Source organism: Pinus tabuliformis, chromosome 7, assembly GCF_031772625.1.
Source record: "Pinus tabuliformis cultivar Carrire ecotype Pingquan chromosome 7, CPIR1, whole genome shotgun sequence".
In the NCBI taxonomy this organism is placed as follows: Eukaryota; Viridiplantae; Streptophyta; class Pinopsida; order Pinales; family Pinaceae; genus Pinus; species Pinus tabuliformis.
This window is the reverse complement of record NC_142293.1, coordinates 2,038,520,991-2,038,541,693: the sequence shown is the minus strand read 5'-3', so window position 1 is coordinate 2,038,541,693 and position 20,703 is coordinate 2,038,520,991. Positions and strand designations below refer to the sequence as shown.

Here is a 20,703-nt window from a genome sequence, read left to right as displayed (position 1 = left end):
CCCCAAAATGCAATCCAACATTTGATAGAGAGAACCATAAAGGGTTGCCTAATGAGATTCTGACACAATTTACACCAAAGCAATAGGCATCCCTCCTCACCAACTTACGATAGTATGTCATCTATTCTAGAAAAAGAGGTATCCCCGGGATCAGATCTAGTTCTTCTAGCCAATCATCTACAAAGAGATTTCTTCCTTCAGCCTTATAGATGGTAAGAGAATTGCACACTCGACTTCAAAGGAAAATTATCTTATCTTGTCACATTTTTCCTCTTTCATGCTTGCACAACTGTATTACAAAGTCACAATGTGGAGTGATTGAACAAGTAGGATACTTGGATTGGCAAACATAATTGGTTTATACGTTAAGTTATCAAAAAGGGGAGAAAACAAGACTAACTTGCATGCACATTCCAAGCAACAAAAACACTATATCCTTCAAAAATAGCAAACTTGATCATGAAGAACAGTGTGCTGTTCAATTGGGTAGTTATCATAAAACTTATTTCTTGACAGTTATGCGACTGTAATTCTCCTGCAGTCCACTTCTGCTCCAAAAGAAAAGGGCTTGAAATTTCAGAAGCTATTTCAATGTCAAAACATAATTGGTTGACATGTACTAAACTAATCCCCATTTTCAACTAAAATTGTACTCCTAATATCAACCATTCCATACCAAGCACCACTGTTGACAGCTCTTATACCAATTTCTAAGGCATGACACAGTGCGAAGCAAGAGATGATGAAACAGGAACTGTACATATTTGATATTTCAAAACAGAAAGCAGGGGAAAATAACATGGCCAGTTTTCCATTTTACTTCTTAAATGCTAATGCCGTCTAAAATTTGCATGCAAGCAAAGCATCCAAGGACAAAAATGATGACAGACAACACCACCCTTTTCAATTATGTTTTACAAGTTACAAGTGCAATTTTTCAGCACTGAATCTTTGTCATTGGTCAAGCGCTTTTAAAATGGGCTTGTTTAACTCCTTACGATATCAGCTTTACAACACACCTTATGCTACAAAGCAACTACTAACAGGAATGTGTTTCCATCAAAGTCACCTGGTACTTGCAACTGGCCTCATCTGCAAAAATACGCATTAGCACGGTGACCACCATTAACAACACCTCAGCATTAGAACCAAATCAACTTTTTATCACATTAGCATGACCTTACGCATGGTGAAGACATAGCCAACCACAATATCATGGGGAAAACACCCGCCGGGTTTTGAACCTAGGTCATCATCATGGCACGTGCTCCAGCTTACCACTAGACCACAGCGGAGTGATTCTGAACCCTGAACCTTACCTGTCAGGTTTGTAATTTTAATGGGTAATTGGAAAGCCATCAATACTATCCATTTATTTAAAATTCTATTGGGCTAAACACAACCAGTTAGCTTCGATTCGAGTACATGTCTGTCTTTCTGTCTATTATTTTCGTTCCCAAACCAATGGAGGAGGGAGTATCCCAAAATAACTTGAATTTCAACACAAAAACGTGAAACCCTGGCGATCCTTAAAACAAGTTCAGAAATATACTGGGTGATTGAGCAGCAATCAATACTATCAATTTACGTGTAATTATATGGGACTAGACGTCATAAATATTGAATTATAAAACATGGCAATAAACTTCGATTCAAGTAACTTTCTACCATTTTGCCCACCATTTTAATTCCCAAACCCTGAAAATGAAAGAAGCCCTACAAAATCATTAAAACAATGCAAGGAAGAGAGATACCTCTCTAACTCTGTCAGGGAGAAAACCCGAAGCGCCGCGTGGTGGTGAATCTGAATCGGAAGCCATACATTTGTCCGAAAAAGTATCCTGTAGATTGGGGATTGGACAAAATCCCAAGGGCCCTGCCAACGCCATTCCCATTAAACTAAATTGCAGTAGCAGAACGCCCAAAGTGGCCATGTCCAATTAATTCAATGATGGCCTTGATTAATTTGCGCGCTATTCAATCCACCCTTCTGATCCTTCACGGTCACCCTTTCAGGGTCGCAGAAGAGAAACGGTTGAATCTGAGATCCAAGGTAAAGCGAAAGACCGGAGGGAGGAAAGTTATCAGATATTTTTACTTATCGATCGTGTGCACAAGTGATATTCAACGGCATCGACCTGCTCTCTCTTTCCCGGATCATTCCACTTTTATTTAATATCCAGCCCGCTGACATTCCAACAACCGACGGACATCCGAGTATCCTATCCCCGACGGTGTAATGGATGGCATAAGGCCCGTCAGCTTTTTAGGATGCCATCCCTCTTTCTAGGAGCATTTACAAAAAGCGATCTCTAACGCTTATAAGTTTTGGAGTATTAAAAGCATTGGGTGGAATTTTACCTTGTTTAAAAATTTTCAACAATCGGAAAATTTGACAAAAAAATATGCTCTACTCAATAAAACTTGTAATGTAAAATAAACAAAGGTCGTAGGGCTTCAATTTTCTTTTAATTTATGAGAATTAAGATTTGTAACGATCAGTAAAATTATTATAAACATTTACCTTGTTATTTTTTTTCCCGTGTAGTTCATGGACTTCAAAGATCATAACTGTTAGATCTATCTAAAGGGATCACTTTTTTTCAACTCAACCACATAACTTGGTCCCAAAAGTGTCGAGAAAATTGAACATGTGACTTCTCAATAGTAAAGGTACTTTAATGACGAGGACTCGACCAATAGCAAAGGTACTTTAATGACGAGGACTCGACCAATTAAGCTAACCCTCAGGCCCAAAATATTTACCTCATGATACATCTCAATTTGTCAAGATTAAAAAAGTCATTAAAATCAACTAAATTATAATTTAATTTTAAATTACTATTATCATTAATTATAAAAAGAATTAAAGTATAAACATTTAAAAAAACATGTAACAATATTCTTAACCATGAAGATTCACTCTCTTTCATTATGGAGATTCTTAACTTGTAAATAGTTTTTTTTACAATACCATGGTTTATCAATATCGCATGCCCCAAAAAACCATAACTCATTTCGTAGTTAAATTATTTTATATAATTTTATTTTTTTGATAAATTTTTTTAATTAAATTGAAAAACAAAACGAACACAAATACCTTAGAAATAAACCTTAACCCTTTGTCAATGAGTAATACTAAAAAATAATATGCGAATATTCCACAAAGGTAAATCCATACCATCCACCTATTAATTATTGATTATTAGGGGTAACTAGAGGGGGAAGGGTACTATATAGCCCTAAAGAGGACAAAGTGTTTATGTACTCATGGGGTCTTGGTCATATGACAAATAGTCAAACGCATGTATATGGTCTCTACGAGATACTTTTATTGGCCAAAGAACATCAGGTGGACACCCTTATAGTTATGGGAGATTCTCTCCTAATCTTGCATCATATAGTCAAAGGCTCCCTCCCAAAGGAGAAATATATGGAAAAAATCATTAAAATAATTAGGAAAATTGTGAAAGATATCTCATCCAAACCATAATTTCAGGTCCTAAGAGACTTCAACAGAGAAGCAAAGAAGTATGCTAACGAAGGGTGCAAATTGAAAATAGGTGAATTAAAGTTTAATTTCCAAATCGAGCCTATTATAATTCCCTAATGGTGGATTAAGTCAATTAGTAGTGTTATGTGTTGTAAATTTTGTGTTTTGTTGGGGAAAATTTGTAAGGTGTTTGCCTACAAAACCCCCCTTTTTGTTGTTTAGATACATTCTCCTTAGGAAAATCATGTATTCATATTGGAAAGAAGAAAACAATTGGATTTTTTTTATGAATTAGCTCTATAATGCCTCATGTATTTGTTATGAACCAAGCACGGAATCATATAATACAAATACTTTTTTCAATTTTTTTTAAATATTGGTAATTAAATTAAAATTATGGAAACTCTATTCTAAATTAAATACCCTTATTAGAGTAATTAAACATGGATAATATTATTTACAGTTTTATTGATATATGTACATTTTAATTAGTAATATTAAGGATTTGATAGTAGTATGTGTGTGATAGGTATGGGATGATAGAGTAATATTTGTGTGACAATGATATTATGGATGATATGGTGTCTATAAATAGGGTTATGTTTGCATATATGACAAATTGTATGAGAAGCTTTATGTGACAATGATATTATGGATATATGGTGTCTATAAAATAGGATCATGTTTTCACATACAACAAATTGTATAGGAAGCTCTACATGATAATGATACTATGGATGATATGGTGTTTGTAAATAGGATCATGATTGCATATGTGATAAATTGTGCACTACTAAAAAAAATGGACATGTTCAAACAAATTATAAGTAACATCTATTTTTGTTTGCAAAGTTTTTATTCAAAATGTTAGATTTGAAAAAAAAAAATACCCAAATTTAATCCAAAATCGTAATTTTTTACATTGATGCTAAAACATTAAGATGCGAGACTAGATTATCCTACAACTTTGGATTGGGAAACCAATTGGCTAGACAACCTTTAGATTTTGTGAAAAATACTCTAAATCGTTGGTTGTTGGACTACATATAGGAGAGATCTTAAGTAAAGTGTTCTGAGACACATGGCTTTCAAAAGCCTACAACAGTGCAAAAAACAGCTAGAAAGGTTATGCGCCTGCATGATGCTCGTGATAACAAGATACTTCCCTAATCACTCTTTCTAATAGCCGGCGTAGTCTCGCAGACACTTTGACTATTTGCCTCTGGTATCACAATGGCACGTTGTCTTTAGTCGCATATTCTGGAATCCCACAGGTGATCACTTCCAAATTGCGCTCCATCTACACCATGGGGTTTTCTCCTTCCTCATAGGGAGCAACTTCTACCTGTTGTGCTATGCTATTAGCGACATGCCAGGAGGCCTTTCTGGTCCAACACATACACATTCGTCACAAGTTAAATCTCAGATACACTTTCACAAAAAAAATCATAAAACTTGAAAAATCCAAAACCAAGTTTTACTAGCACCAGTCCACTGTTCACCCGGTGGTAGAGGTAGATCCGGATTCCATCTAAAATTTTTGCCTGCATAGGCCTAGTTGTCCACAACAATCAGTTGGCGATGCAACCAAATAAAAAACTACGAAGGGAAATGCATCTATTGGCCCCCTCCTCCTCGAGGCATGAGTTCACTCCATTTGTCCAGCCTCAGATCTTATGGAGCAGGATCTGATACCTCTGTCCATTGATACCAAAATAGGGGCACATGCTCCAAAAAGAAAGTACCCATAATCGAACCGAAGACAAACTATTTTAAGTTTCCTCACTTACCTTGGTCAGTTGCCTCTTCATATTGGCCAATAACCTCCCACACCAATTGAATACTGTTGGAGTAAGGTATTTTACTGCATACTGGAATCGAGATTTCGAAGTCTCGTGTAAAGCCTGCTTCCCAGATACGCAAGCTATGGTGTATAAGATCGTTCTCAAGGGAATATTGTTGACTTTTGCTATCTTCACCTTCGCACCCATTGTCATCTCAACACTTGGGCAATGTCTCTTGATTAGGGCACTAGTGCTCTTTCCTCTAGGACGAGATGCAAGACTAGATTATCCTACAACTCTAGATTGGGAAACCAAATGACTATACAAGCTTTAGATTTTGTGAAAAATACTCTAAGTCGTTGGTAGTTGGACTACATATAGGAGAGATCTTGAGTAAAAGTGTATGGAGAATGTAAAACTCTATGGGAGTAGGGAAGGATCATAACCATGGGTAGAAGGAGTATAAAAATGTGTGGCGCTGAAATTGTGGAGTCAATGAAAACCACCTCGAGGTAGCAAGTGGCAATAGAGATCATCAAATGTGACAATCCATATTATATATAACAACTCCACCTTAACATATTAGTGGTGGTCCATCACACACAACTTACTTTACCACCTTATGGTGTTCAAGTTTCCTAGCCTCACTAAACAACCCAAAATCACAAGATTTTGAGCAACATGCCACCCACCATGCATATGTAAAGGGTGTGAGAAAGATTCACATCACACCTGAATCTCCAAGTCATCACTTTTAGAGTACGCAAGCCAGAAGGAAGATCTTTGTATTGTCAATGAGAGTGATAAGTCTCATTCACATTCTTGCAATTATTGCAAGGGGTTAATGGAGGGAAGTAAACATTATCCTCTCCTTAGTCAATGTCTTCTAATATGAGTTTGAGGTTATTCCACTAGTTCAAAAGCCCATTTCATATTGTTCAGTTATTAGTCATGGGTAACCCTAAGTTAATTTCCTTCATTGCCCTCATTGTTTTCTCAACTTTAGCATGTTTTGAACCAAGGCATCATCAAGCAATGTTAGGAGGTTGTAGACTAATGCGTCATTAGTATCCCTTGTCTATTTGTAGCTCCCCAAAGGACACATTTACCTCCCATTTGTGGTTTTGTCCTATAACATTCCCCTTTGAAAGATTGTCAAACCCATGAAGAAGGGACACTACAAAAAATTGAAATACTTAATACATACATAAACTCATTTAAAATGAGGATTCCATTTCAAATTTCATTCATGGGAGAGGATAAAACTCAATCGCAAAGTTACAAAGAAATATTTTATAGTAGAGATTAAACACTTATCTTTTCACTGAGATGGTTCAAGAAATTGGATGTGTACAAGTAATTTCCCACCCAATTGTAAGCATCTACTATAAATCTCACACCCAACCTAGTTATGATGTCATCAGGGCAAAGAAAAGCTAGCTATAGGGCCACAGGTTACTCATCCAACCCATTTTCTCCCAAGATCAACAATATATTCATAATTAAACCTTTTAGGTAACCATCTAGCCTTCAAACATTAATGGCATTCTCATCCACTACTCACATAGCACAAGGAAGACATATCTCTTGTCTACTCAATAGTGTTGGCATTAATGTGTGTTGGTTGGCATTGATGTCAACCTGGTTGCTTGGGTTGCATGTGAGTTGGTTATGGTTGAGGTGTAGATGATCCTTGGCATGTCTACTACTCTGGAATGGCTTGGAGATGGTGATGATCTCCTTGATCATGTTGTTGTATACAGATGTTAGTGGTTGCTACAAGAGTTAGAGTTGAGGAGCCTTGTTGTTTGGTCTCCATGTCCCGAATTAGGTCTCTCATGTTAATGATGTTATACTTTGGGCTTGAAGAGGATCTACATGTGTTTGTGGATGCTTGAGATGGTTGTGCTAGTGTTGGAGGATGTCTGACGAGTTTTGGAGTTACATATTGATGGCAGAGATGTTGTAGAGAAGGTTGATGGCCCAAATGATTAGTATGGTTGTTGGTGGCATCCTAGTCAACCTAGTTTGACTTGTGATGATGTTGGTGATATTGCAGTGACTTGATGAAGTGTTGCAGAGGTGCCAAAGACTTCCAGAGGTCCTACAGAGGCTTGTCAAGCTCTGGAAGAAGTTTGAGTAGTTTATGAGCAGATTTGACTAAGTTTTGACCATCCTTAGCCCTAGTCGCATGCATGCTGAGTCATGGGAGTGGCTGAAAAGCTCTAGTCACATGGAGCCAAGCCTATGGGAGTGAATGAGGATTTCTAGTCACATGGAGGTTGTGTTGTGGTAGCGAATGAGGTTTTTCATAAGTTTTTCTTCTCATTCCTCGCGTTGCTCTGCTAATTTTGGTGTTGTGGCAATGTTGTTGATCAGAATTTTTCGGCATATGGTCAAAAAAGTTTGTGGGCCCTCTAGAAGTTGAATTGTCATTACATGTGATGAGATGACGTTGTATGTGTTGGAGCTACCACTATTAGTGTTGGAGGTAGTTGTATGACAAGATGTTGCTACTACAGGAGTTGGATATGTTGCTACAAGAGTCAGAGATGTTGCTATAGGTCCCAGAGGTGTTTAGAGATGTTATGGTTGTTGCTTGAGGAGCTGGAGGTGTTGGTCTTGGTCCTAAGGTAGCAAAATAGGCCTTGCATGTTATTGACTTGTGCTTAGCATGTTTCATTAGTTACAGACTTGATACAATGGCTTGGAGGAGTGTTCAGGAGTTGAGGAAGATGTTCCATCAGGTGGCAGAGGTTTAGGGATGAAGGATTAATGTTTTACCTTAGGTTTAGCCTCAGTTGCACGGAGGAAAGCCCGTGGGAGTAGCTGGAAGAATCTAGTCGTTGGCAAAGAAGCCTATGGGAGCGGTTATAGGCTCAGTCGCATGGATACAGTGTTATGGGAGCGACTGAAGGATTTTTATGAGTTTTTCTATGGATTTCTCATGTTGCTCAGTTAATTTTTGTGTTGAGGTGACATCCTTGGTTGGAACATTTTGGTTTATGATTGAAAAAGTTCATGGGACCTCCAGAAGATGATTAAAGTTGAAAATATAAAAAAGGCAAGTGGAGTTAGTGGGTGATTAGGTCAATGAGATGAATCTGAATCAAATCCAGCATATGAACAGGATTTTTGAGCTCAATAGTTTTGTGTAATTTTTGAGTTGAGCACTTGAGTTCTTCCATATATTGGATAAATCTCATTGTTAGTATGGTTGGTTGCTTGGAGAGTGTGTGAGCATACCATTGTAAGAGCATTGTGAGTGAGTAGAGTATGCAACAGTTACTCACATAATTTTTGCAGAGATATATCAAAGATCTGTGAGCAGAAATCATAGATAGAGTTGGGAAGAAGATTCATAGTTTGTTTGTAGTTTGTGGCAAAAGATTGGTAGCTTGTGGTGTGTTTGAGAGCAATATTTTGGTGTGAGAAGAAGTGAAGAATTGCCCCCCTCCGGGTCAGAGTTTGATTCATATTTTGTGTGTAGAACGATGGTGTTGTTGGGTTGCTCTAGTTGGGTGAGGATCGTTGGTCATGGTAGCTTCCAGCAGATGTTAATCTGTAGATCCACAAGAGAAACAAATTTCTGAAATATTAGATGTTAGCATACTGTAGAGGAAGCCAAGTCTTTTGGCTTATGGGTGTAAGCTAATCCATGTACAATTTGTTCAGAAAATTAATAAAAACAATTGAGAAGCGCAGTAGCAGAAGGGTGGTTTTCTCCCGAAAGGGTTTCCACCAAAAATACTTGTGTTCCTATGTGTGCATGTGTTGTGTTGATGCTTTCCATGGTTATTATGCTTTGAGTTTATTGTTGCTTTCATGATTTGATAAGCTAATATTGTGGATGTGCATTGAAAATTGTTAATCGAGCAAAAATATTTAAAATTGGTATAAAAGCCATCACTACTGATTCACCCTTCCCCCCCCCCCCCAATAGTGATCTAGTTTCCAACAATTGGTATCAAAGCAAGTGCTCTTCAGTGAAGCTTGACTGCTTGGAGAGTAGATCGTGGATCATGGAAAAAGTTAAGAGGAGGATGTCTCAAAAGGCAAAGAATTTAAATAAGGAAGAAATTCAGTCCATTGAAAATGAAGCAACAAAATCTGAAATTTCATCCAAATCGGATGTCTCACGAGGTAATATGTTGAAATAATTTTTTAATTCTAATTCTGATGATTCTATTGAGTTTGATAGTAATGATGAGAAGGATGTTCTTGTTATTAAGGTTGAATATGAATCAATAATGTTTGTGATCAAATAATTAGTTGCTCGAGTGGATAAACTAACAGTGGCATGTAAATATAATAAGAAATTGTTGCAAATTTGTGATGAGAAGGAGAAAAATCTCGAGGAGCTCACTACCTTGAGAACCAAGCTGGTGGATTCAAAAAGAAATGAAGAAGTATGTGCCACAAGAAAAAAGAAAAGAAAGATTATGTAGAAGCACTTGAAAATGTAGCAGATAAATTAAGAAAGCGACTTGAAGAAAAAGACCAGTAGCTTGAAAAGGTTAAGAGAAACATAGCAATGAAAAAATCTAGCTCTAACCTTCAAAAAGGAGATGCAAATTAGAATGTAGGAAAGATTAACATAATAGATTCAAAGAATCCTACAACGAAATTTGTGAGCAGCCATAACAATGTTGGAGAAAAGAGGTAGTGATTTCATCAACAATAAAGAAGAGATTCGAAAGGAGTTTCTATGCCAAGAAAATCATTCACTCCTAGAGTTGATAGTAGCAAAGTTCAAAGAAGAAATCATAATTCATTTTCTCCTTTAATGAACGAGATTGAGTGTTTTAATTGTCATTAGTTTGGACATATAGCAACTTTTTGTAGGAACAAATTGGACACATCCATGCAGCAGTTTGGACAACAAAGAATGAGATCTTCCTTCAGGTATACAAGTTTATTTAATGGTTTATGTTATGCTTGTAACCTTTTTGGCCATAAGGCCATTGATTGCAGGTCTAGTACGAGAAGTTGGAAATCTAGCATGAGGAACAAAAGATTAGATCCTTTGGCTTCTTATCTTGGTCATGTAGAATGTTATATGTGTCACAACTTTGGACACATGGCCAAGGATTTCTAGATGCCTAGATCCATGAGACCTTCGGTATAAAAGAAGCAACCAAAGAAACATGCACAACAAAGGAACCAACCAGGAGCTATGTGGAAGAAAAAGGAGGAACAATTAGGCAAGTGTGGTATTTCTCTTTGTTCACATGATGAGGGTGATAAATGGTATATTAGTAGCAGATGTTCACATCACATGTTAGGAGATAGGAGCAAATTTCACTTCTTGAAGAAAACCAAAAGTGGTCATGTTGTTTTTTAAGGAAGTGAACCAGGAAGAGTTTTGGGAAGTGGAAAAGCCAACCTTGGTGAAAAGAGGACCAATGTTGAAGATGTATGGCTCATTGAGGGTCTAAAGAACAATATTCTAAGTGTGAGCCAAATGGTTGATGGAGGTAAGGAAGTGGTCTTCAACTCCAAAGGTTTCTTCATTAGGAAAGAAGGATCAAATAGGGTAATTATAAGAGGAGTCAAGACCCCAGGTAATGTGTATGTGTTGAAAGGAAGAGTGAAAAGTAAGAAGAGACCAAGAGAATACTCTTCCTCTTCAGATTCAGAGTCGAAGAGATCAACACATTTCGCAGCCCGCTCTTGCATGTTAGATCTTTTAGACTGCAAAATGGATGTGAGACCTTCATATGCTTAGGGGGAGTATATGGCACTTTTTGTTTTTGAATGCAATTAGTTTGTGATGGTATCTATGATTATCTCTTTGATTATGTTTTTTCTTAATGATGGATTTTTGCCACTAATGTTGTCTTGTTAAAATGTGATCAGGAGGAGAGATGGCACATGTTCAGGGGGGGCACTTTTTATGCTTCCAATGTTTTGATGGCATTATGGCTCCTTGGAGGAGTTGGATATGCATCTCATGTTATGTGCTCATCCATTGCATATGTTTATGTTTGATCATATATGTTGTTTATATGGTTTGACATGCAGTTGGCATGTATTATGCATCTTGGTTTGATGATTTTATGCATGTGATGGTGCCATGGAGATTAGTATAATGATGGTGCATGATGCTTATATTTATGTGTTTCATGTTGATGTTGCTACTACATATGGTGAGGGTAGATGATGTTTATTTTTCTGAGCATGGTTGTTGATGAGATGTTGTTGTTGTCATTACATCGTAATATGTTGCTATCAGTGTTTGAGTATTATAGAGGATCATGCTCCATATGATGGTTATTGTTGCTACCAGGCATAGCTACAAAGTGCTGATATATTGAGCTTATTGGTATTTTTATGATTCATGATTTGTTGATGCATACTATTGTTGGGCCACTATGTATTTTTATTTGTTGTTGATTACTACTACTGATATCATGATTCATGGCTGGTGTTTTGGAGAGGTTGTCACATGTTTTCATATGATATGTATTGTTATCATCTTATTGTCATATAAGGCACATATTGTTGATCATTTATGTCATGCATAGAGGTGAGCCATGGTGTATGGCCATTGTAGTGAGTGTATATTTCAGCCATGTATTTTGATGATTCATCACTTGATGCCATTTATCAGTGGTATATCTCATTGATGGAGCCTGGTATTATGCTCATGAGATCACAGATTCTTATTGTAAATCAAATGATATGAGTCATAGAGTCTGGAGCTGTGATTGGCATATGTTGCGCAGTGAGTCATGAGAGTTGGTTTAGCCATGTATGGGCTTGTGTTGTCATTGTACAATGATTTTGAATCCAAGTAATAGGCTCATGAAGCCTTGTACTTTATTGCATATCATTGAGTCATAATCATTGGTCTACGTGGAGTAGTCTATTGCATATGGCAAGGAGGCATTGGCAACCATATATATCAGTTTACATTCAACCATGGAGACGTTTGTGTTCAGTAGAGTATGATTGGTCATACTATCATGACTTGTCATCATGTATTCGCTGCTACCATGTCGGCTTCAAAGAAACGTTTCTTCTAGACAGTGATTGCTATGAGTTTTTTGTTGTTGGAGAATACGTTATGGAGAGGATGTATTTGTTGTTTTTGCTTCAGAGTTGGTTGGATATATGTTGCTTCTACTATGGAGTTGATCAAAGTTATTTTTGTTAGTTGGTCACATTATGTTATTGCTGCTATGTATTGGTGATTTGATCTGTTGTTGTCACTATGACATGGATTATGTTGTTGTTGCTTTAAGAGAGAGAGCATGTGTTTCAGTTTTTTCTGCTGCTGAATGAGAGAGTTTATTGTTGTTGTTGGTAGGAGATGTATATTGTTGCTCTAGTGTGTTGATGCTTGGACATAGCTTGTGTCCAGGGGGAGTTCAGTGCACATATTTTCCAGGGGGAGTGTTGTTGTTATCCTTCAATATTGCACTCCGTTATTCATCACCTACATATGGTTTTTTAGTGGAGCTTATGTTTTTTATGGAACCCCTTGCATGTAGAGGAGTATGTAGCACTTGTCCTTGATATGTTTAGCCCTTTGCCATTTATGTCAAAGGGGGAGAATGTGAAGATGTTGATCAATTTTCAGAGGACAGTTTCAGATGATTAGTTCAGCAAAGGTTGACATCAATGCCATAGGAGGAGATTGTTGGCATTGATGTGTGTTGCAGTGTTGCAAGTGTGTGTTGGTTAGCATTAATGTCAATCTTGTTGCTTAGGTTGCATGTGATTTGGTTATGCACATGCATGTGCGGCTGCATATAGTTGAGGTGTAGATGGTCTTGGCATGTCTACTAGCCTAGGCTAGCTTGGAGATGATGATGATCTCCTTGATCATGTTGTTGCATACAAATGTTAGTGGTTTCTATATGAGTTAGAGTTGAGGAGCCTTGTTGTTTGGTATCCATGTCCCAAATTAGGTCTCTCATGTTGATGATGATATCCTTTGGGCTTCAAGAGGATCTACATGTGTTTGTGGATGCTTGAGATGGTTGTGCAGGTGTTGGAGGATGTCTAACAGGTTTTGGAGTTGCATACTGATGGCAGAGATGTTGTAGAGAAGGATGATGGCCCAGATGTTTAATATGGTTGTTGGTTGGCATCCTAGTCAGCCTAGTTTGACTTGTGATTATGATTGTGATATTGCAGTGACTTGATGAAGTGTTGGAGAGGTGTCAGAGACTTCCAGAGGTCCTACAAAGGCTTGTCAAGATCTGGAAGAAGTTTGAGCAGTTTCTTAGCAAAGTCGACTGAGTTTTGACCATCCTTAGCCCAAGTCGCATACACGTTGACTTACAGGAACGACTAAAAATCTCTAGCCGCATGGAGACCAACCTATGGGAGCGACTAAGGACTTCTAGTTGCATGTAGGCTATGTTGTGGGAGCAACTGAGGTTTTTCAAGAGTTTTGCTTCGCATTCCTCGCATTGCTCAACTAATTTTGGTGTTGTGGCGATGTTATTGATCATAATTTTTCGGCATATGGTCAAAATAGTTCATGGACCCTCTAGAAGTTGATTTGTTGCTACATGTGATGAGATGAAGTTGTATGTGTTGGAGGTGCCTCTATCAGTATTGGAGGCAGTTGTATGACATGATGTTGTTGCTACAAGAGTTGGATATGTTGCTACAAGAGTCAAAGATGTTAGTACAAGTCCTGGAGGTGTTTAGAGATGTCATGGTTGCTGCTTAAGGAGTTAGAGGTGTTGGTATTGGTCCCAAGGTTGGCATAATAGATCTTGCATGCCATTGACTTGTTCTTAGCCCATTTCATCAGTTGCAAACTTGATACAGTGGCTTGGACAAGTGTTTAGGATCTGCGGAAGGTGTTCCATCAGGTGGCAGAGGTTCAGGCCTGAAAGATTGATGTTTTACCTTAGCTTTAGCCTCAGTCGCATGGATGAAAGCTTGTGGGAGCGACTGGAAGACTCCAATCGTTGACAACGTAGCCTATGGGAGAAGTTGTAGGTTCATTCACATGGATACAATGTTGTGGTAGTGACTGAAGTATTTTTATGAGCTTTTCTCTGGATTTCTCATGCTCCTCAACTATTTTTTGTTGAGATGACATCCTTGATCAAAACTTTTCAATTTATGATCATAAAAGTTCATGGGACCTCTATAAGCTAATTCAAGTTGAAAATATAAAAAAGGCGAGTGGAGTTAGTGGTTGATTGAGTCAATGAGTTGAACCTGGATCAAATCAAGCATATGAACATGATTGTTGAGCTCAATAGTTATGTGTAATTATCAGGTTGAGTCCTTGAGTTCATCCATATATTGGAGAAATCTCTCATTGCTAGTATGGTTGGTTGCTTGGAGAGTGTGTGAGCATGCCATTGTGAGAGCATTGTGAGTGAGTAGAGTATGCAACAACTGCTCACATAGTTTGTGCAGAGATATATCATAGATTTGTGAGCTGAAATTAGAGATAGAGTTGGGAAGAAGATTCAAAATTTGTATGTAGTTTGTGGCAGAAAATTGGCAACTTGCAGTGTGTTTGAGAGCATTATTTTGGTGTGAGAAGAAGTGAAGAATTTCCCTCCTTTGGGTTAGAGTTTTGATTCAATTTTTGTGTGCAAATCGATGGTGTTGTTGGGTTTCTCATGTTGAGTGAATTGAGTACCCAGTATGAAACATTTATGAAACATAGTTCACATGGAGGAAGTGAAGGCATGGGCGCTTTCAATATAGACAGTGATTGGCATTTGGTAGTAGGAAGAGTTTTCTCCATCCAACGTGAGTTGGACAGCCCAATGGTAGTTGGCCGAGCATCGGGGGTCGTGGGAGCTTACAATGGATGGTAGTTCAAAGACACGCAAGAGAAACAAATTTCTGAATTGATAGATCTCAACATATTGTAGAGGAAGCCAAGTCTTCCAGCTTATGGGTGTAAGCTAATCCATGTACAATTTGTTCAGTAGATTAATAAAAAAAATTGAGCAACACAATAATAGCAGGGTGGTTTTCTCCTGAAAGGTTTTCCACCATAAATACTTGTGTTCTTATGTGTGCATGTTTGTGGTGATGCCTTCCATGTTTATTATGCTTTGAGTTTATTGTTGCTTTCTTGTTTTGTTAAACTAATATTATGGATGTGTGTTGCAAATTGTTAATTCAACAAAAGATTTAAAATTGATATAAAGGTCGTCACTACTGATTCACCCCCCCCCCCACCTCTCCCAGTAGTGATCTAGTTTCCAACAAGTAGTTTCAAAGTAGGTAGGAAGAACCCATCCTCTTATGTACCATTTGGAATAACCTAGCAAAATTATACCATGGCTCTATGGTACCCAATGAGAAGTAATTAATAGGGAAAGGGAGGTTTCCTAAACAATGCAATGTCTATACTTCTTTGTAACCATCAATCTCTCTTTTCATGTCCATGAATTACTCTCCCATAGATGGATTTGGTCATTTTACAAGTTTGCATATCAATCCAGAACACGAGGATGCAATTTTCAAAACTTTAATGGTGATTGAGCATGAAATGGTGAGTGTGAATGAACAAATTTGAATTGGAATGCAAGAGTATTCACGGGAATGGAGAAGTTCTAGTTTTCGATAGGGTCTCTTGCACTTCTATATGATTATCATACCTAACCCTTATGTCCTCGTGACTATGTGAGGTAGACTTCCTCACCAACCATCGCGTGCATTCAATGATTGGCTTCTAATTCAAAGATGGTGCTTGAGATTTCAATAAAGCACATGAAAAAAAGGTAGGAGTTCTTATATAACACATTATTATTTCCCCTTCCCCTCGGGACTCTTTTCCTCTCCCCCTCTAGTGGACTCATAACTCTTCTCATGATTTTTATAGCCATCTTGGACCTTTATATCATTTTTTGAAATAATATTTACTTATCTCGGAAGTCTACCATATAATACCCAAAAAGCAAAATCACTACAATTACATGCTTAGTAATTCACTAGTCTAGCATGGACTTGAGGTCCATGCTAGGAACCATACAAGATATTCATATCATTTACAGATGAGGTCATTTTATCTAAGCTCATATGGCTTGACTCTCACCACTATAAACACTTTGTTACAATTTATACACAATTTAATAAAATACATCTAAAGGTCAAACCCAATATATTACATTTCCCCCTCTTGGAATTGCATCAACCTTAATGCAACTTGATATTAGAACAAAAATGGTTATGCCCCTTTCATGGTATGTTTCAACTCCCATGTACCCTCACCAGGGCCAAAGTGCTTCCATTACAACATTTTTTGTACGACGGCTCCATTCTGAAGCAATGCTACTTTCTTGTTAAGATTGAAAAGCAGTTCTATTTTGGAATGGTTCCACCTAGATCACATCTCAATCAATCACATGGTTAAAATCGTGCTTGTATTTATTAAGCAAACAAGCATAGAAAGCGTTATGAGCTTTAATGTCAACAAGTAATGCAAGTCTATGCACAAATGACCATATCCTATGAAGGACTTCAAATGGCTTGCAATATCTTGGTTCCAACTTGGCATAACTTCTAAGCTTCAAAATCATCTTCCTTAAATTTGCTCTGACATACACATGATCCCCAACTTTGAGTTATCTATGCAACATGTTCTTATCTAAATAAATTTTCCACCTATCTTGTGCTACTTGTAATATCCCCTAGTTGATTTCCTATGTAAATAAAATTAAGACCAAGGGCATGGGACATGTATTCCAAGATGAATTTTGGGCAAAACATGGTGATGGGTATCACTGGTGATTAATTAATGGCTAGGGAAAATGGTAAAGGCAAAGAGGCATTAATTGGCATTTATTTATGAAAATAAAGGAAAATAGGAGAAAAGGGAGATGAAAGGTCACAGATTTGCATGAGAGAGAAATTAAAGGAAAAATGAATGAAAGTGAATAAAATAGAGGCCTCAGTGATAAAAAGGCTTCTGAGGATCAGTTCACAGCTTTTGTTGGTTTTAGCTTTTTGCAGTTCAGTTTTGGAGCTCTCTTATAGTATCTCATTCTCTCATACTCTTGCACACTTAGAGCATTCTTAGTGCATGCTTGGAGCACTATAGTACTCACGTGGATTTAGAGAAATAAGGCAAAGGAAAATAGGAAAGCATAAGGAAAAGGTGGATCAACAACTACAATTGGATTAATTTTCAGGTAATAGGTTGCATGTGCGATTTCCTTGTTGATTTATGGATGCATGGTATATGCATGTGATTATTTGGTTATTTGCTGTCATTGGCATGGAGGATTGCCTGGTTGAAAGTGGGTTTAGCCTTGCCTTTCCATTTCCTGGACATCCATGGTGTTATGGGTTTTTCCACTTGATTCTTTTGTGATTGGTACTCATAATTCCTAATGGATTTGGGTTGGAACAAATGCTCTAGAAGCCCTAGAATAGCTTGGGTTGAGTTACTAGTCTTGGAGCCTAGGTTCGGACAAATGCTCTAGAGCCCTTGGTGGGTTGAGTTACTAGTCTCTAGAGCCAAGTTGGACAAACACTCTGGAGCCCTGGAAGGTTGTTGGTTGAGATACTAGTTCCTGGAGCCCTGGACAACTTGGGTAGAGACTAATCTGGTTGGTGTTAGTGATGTCTAATTGTGAGGCAGAATCATTGGTTGAGGGTTGAGGTGGTTTGTCCTCTAGAAGCCCTGGTTTGTTTGTCTTGGCTTATTCCATGAGATCCCACATTCATGCTTGGAATATGGCACGTGGATGATTATCTGAAAGAGAGAGTTTGTTCAGCCCAATCTATGGTCAGGTGGTACGTGGAAGTCCCTGTCTTAGTTGGTATTTTCATATGTTAATAATAGTTATTCTTCTATTATGATTCATGTATATTTGTAGCGATTTTGTTAGTGATATTATGGTTGAGTTTCCATGGTTTCTATGCTAGTGATTTTCTGGTTATATGATGTGTATCATCTATGTCTCTTGTCATGAATGGTTTAGTTATTGATTGGTTGATGGATGTATGTACTAATAAATGTTATTTCAGCTATGTGAATAGGGTATAGGACCTTCTTGGTGATTCTCAGATGAATCTCAGACTATTATGGTCATAAATGCATTCATGACCTGTAGCTTAGATGTTTGCCATGTATTTAACGAAATGTTTGTTGCGCTCTAGGCAGTCTAGGTCAAGTTTTATCTCTAAGTTTGAATGTGTAGACTTTTTTTATGTCATTTTTTATGTCACTTATGATTCTGAGAAGTCTCGAGCAGTTATGGGTAGTGTTCTAGAGACTGCCTTGGAATTGTGCCTCATATCTCGGGACGACACCCTTTGAACTAGACAATTTGGGTCACAACCGCACTCAGGCAGGCTTGTGAGTGTGGTTGGAGGCCTTCAACTGCATCGAGGCCTTGTCATGCATGTGGTTGGGAGTTAAGTTGTGTGAAAAGGAGCCCCAACATAGGGTTTGGTCACCTGGGGTAGTTTTGTAGCCTCAAGGGATGAGGTGAGTTGTTCGTATGTGGTTTGTTTGTTGGCACCACTTCCTTAACTGGAGCTTGGAGGTCGAGGTCATGTCATAGTAACTCTTCGTCTCATGCGTTACCCTGGCACGCCAGTGAAATTGAGTAAATGTGGGAGGGTGGTTACATATTGGTATCAGAGAGAAGTTACAACATTGGACCTTGAGGTAGATGTGAATGTTATGTATGCATGTTTGATTTTTTATGTGTCTGTTGTGCATGCATGTTGGTTATTTCTCGTGATGGTCATTGTTGCAATTGTATAGTCATGTAGAGGTTGATGATGTTGGTCTATTGTGATGATTCATATGTTGATGTAATATATATGTATATGTGTTACGCTACAAGTACCAAGAAAAAAGTTCATCATTGGGTTCATGTTGCTCAAGTTGTTTCTATTTTGATTGGTCCTAGATCTAACTATAGTTATATTAGACCTGACCTGGTAGATAAGTGTGGTTTGAATAAAATAATACATGCAAAGCCTTGGTTGGTGCAGTTGTCTACAGATACCAAGAAAAGAGTTCATCATTGGGTAAGGTCTTATGCATTTGTGCTAAACGATATGCCTACATCAGCATATCTAAGTGTGCTTCCATTGGAATCATACAATATGTTGTTGGTTTTGGATCAATTGTACATTCACGGGACTAAGGTAGATTGCTACAATAAGGCTATTAAGTGCTTGGATGATGATGGAGAGAAGAGAATCTTACAGGGTAAGAAAAATCCTACTTTAGTGAGAATGGTTACATCTATGCAGGCAAAGCGCAATTACAGGAAATGATGTGTATTGTTTGTAGTTCATATTTCAAGTGACAAAGCTAAGGATGTTGAGGATGTTGAAGTCTTGAAGAGGTATATGGGTTTGCAACAATTTCGGGATGTGTTTATAGTAGATATTTTAGAGTTATCGCCTCATTGGGAAGTGGACCTTTTCTATTGAGTTGATGTCGGGACCAACACCAACATCTAACACACCATACATGATGCACACTCCAGAATTGGTGGAATTGAAGTTGCAGCTTAAGGGAATGCTAGACAAGGGATACATTATGCTAAGTGTATCGCCTTGGGATGCACCAGTGTTGTTTGTGAAGAAGAATGATGATACTCTCAGGTTATGCATTGATTATAGGCAATTGAATAAGGTAACGATTAAGAACATGTACCCTTTGTTGCGGACTAATGATTTGTTTGACTAGTTGAAGGGAGCAGTCGTGTTCTCGAAGATTAATCTGAGATCAGGATATCATCAAGTACTCATCAAAGAAGATGACATATACAAGGTTGCTTTCTAGACCAGTTATGGGCATTATGAGTTTGTTGTGGTTCCTTTTGGTTTGACTAATGCTCCAACTACTTTCATGTGTTTTATGAATAGTGTGTTGCGTCCTTATCTGAACAAGTTTGTGATAGTATTCATTGATGACATATTGATATATTCTAAGAATGAAGAAGAACATGCATAACACTTGGAAACCGTGTTGAGATTGCTAAGAGAGCATCAATTGTATGCCCAACTTAGTAAGTGCAATTTCTTTCAAACAAAAGTTCATTACTTGGTGCATGTCGTTTCCAAGGAAGGTATAACAGTGGATCTATAAAATATTAGAGGAATCATGAAGTGGGAAACTCTTAGGAATGTGGATGATGTTATATCATTTATGGGATTATCAAGTTACTACAAGAGATTCATCAGGAACTTCTCATGGATTTTCTATCATACTACATCTTTGCAGAGGAAAGGAAAGCAATTTGAACGGACAGAGGACTGTTAGTAGGCCACTGGTCTAATCCTCTCATTTCCTGCCCATTTATTGTTCCATCTCTACCAACATACATGGTCAAATTAATATCATGTTCACTAGATCACTCCAGCTGACGAGAGTATTACAAATTCGCCCATAAAGTGCCTGGAACGGACTCATCCTCAAGGACTCCCGATACTCATTATTGTAATCAAACTCTACCAATG

General features: G+C 37.8%; 1 protein-coding gene across 2 annotated transcripts in view; it reads right to left on the bottom strand.

Moving 5' to 3' along the window:
- The window catches only part of LOC149256696 (5'-adenylylsulfate reductase-like 3), a 41,858-nt gene extending 39,569 nt beyond the window's left edge, over nucleotides 1–2,289 (bottom strand). For both annotated transcript variants that reach the window (XM_089460840.1, XM_089460841.1), the window contains exon 1: nucleotides 1,755–2,289. In XM_089460840.1, coding sequence (XP_089316966.1) covers nucleotides 1,755–1,934 — 180 coding nt within the window. In that variant the 5' untranslated portion in view covers nucleotides 1,935–2,289. The remainder of the gene's footprint in view (nucleotides 1–1,754) is intronic.
- Between the last annotated feature and the right edge of the window lie 18,414 nt (nucleotides 2,290–20,703).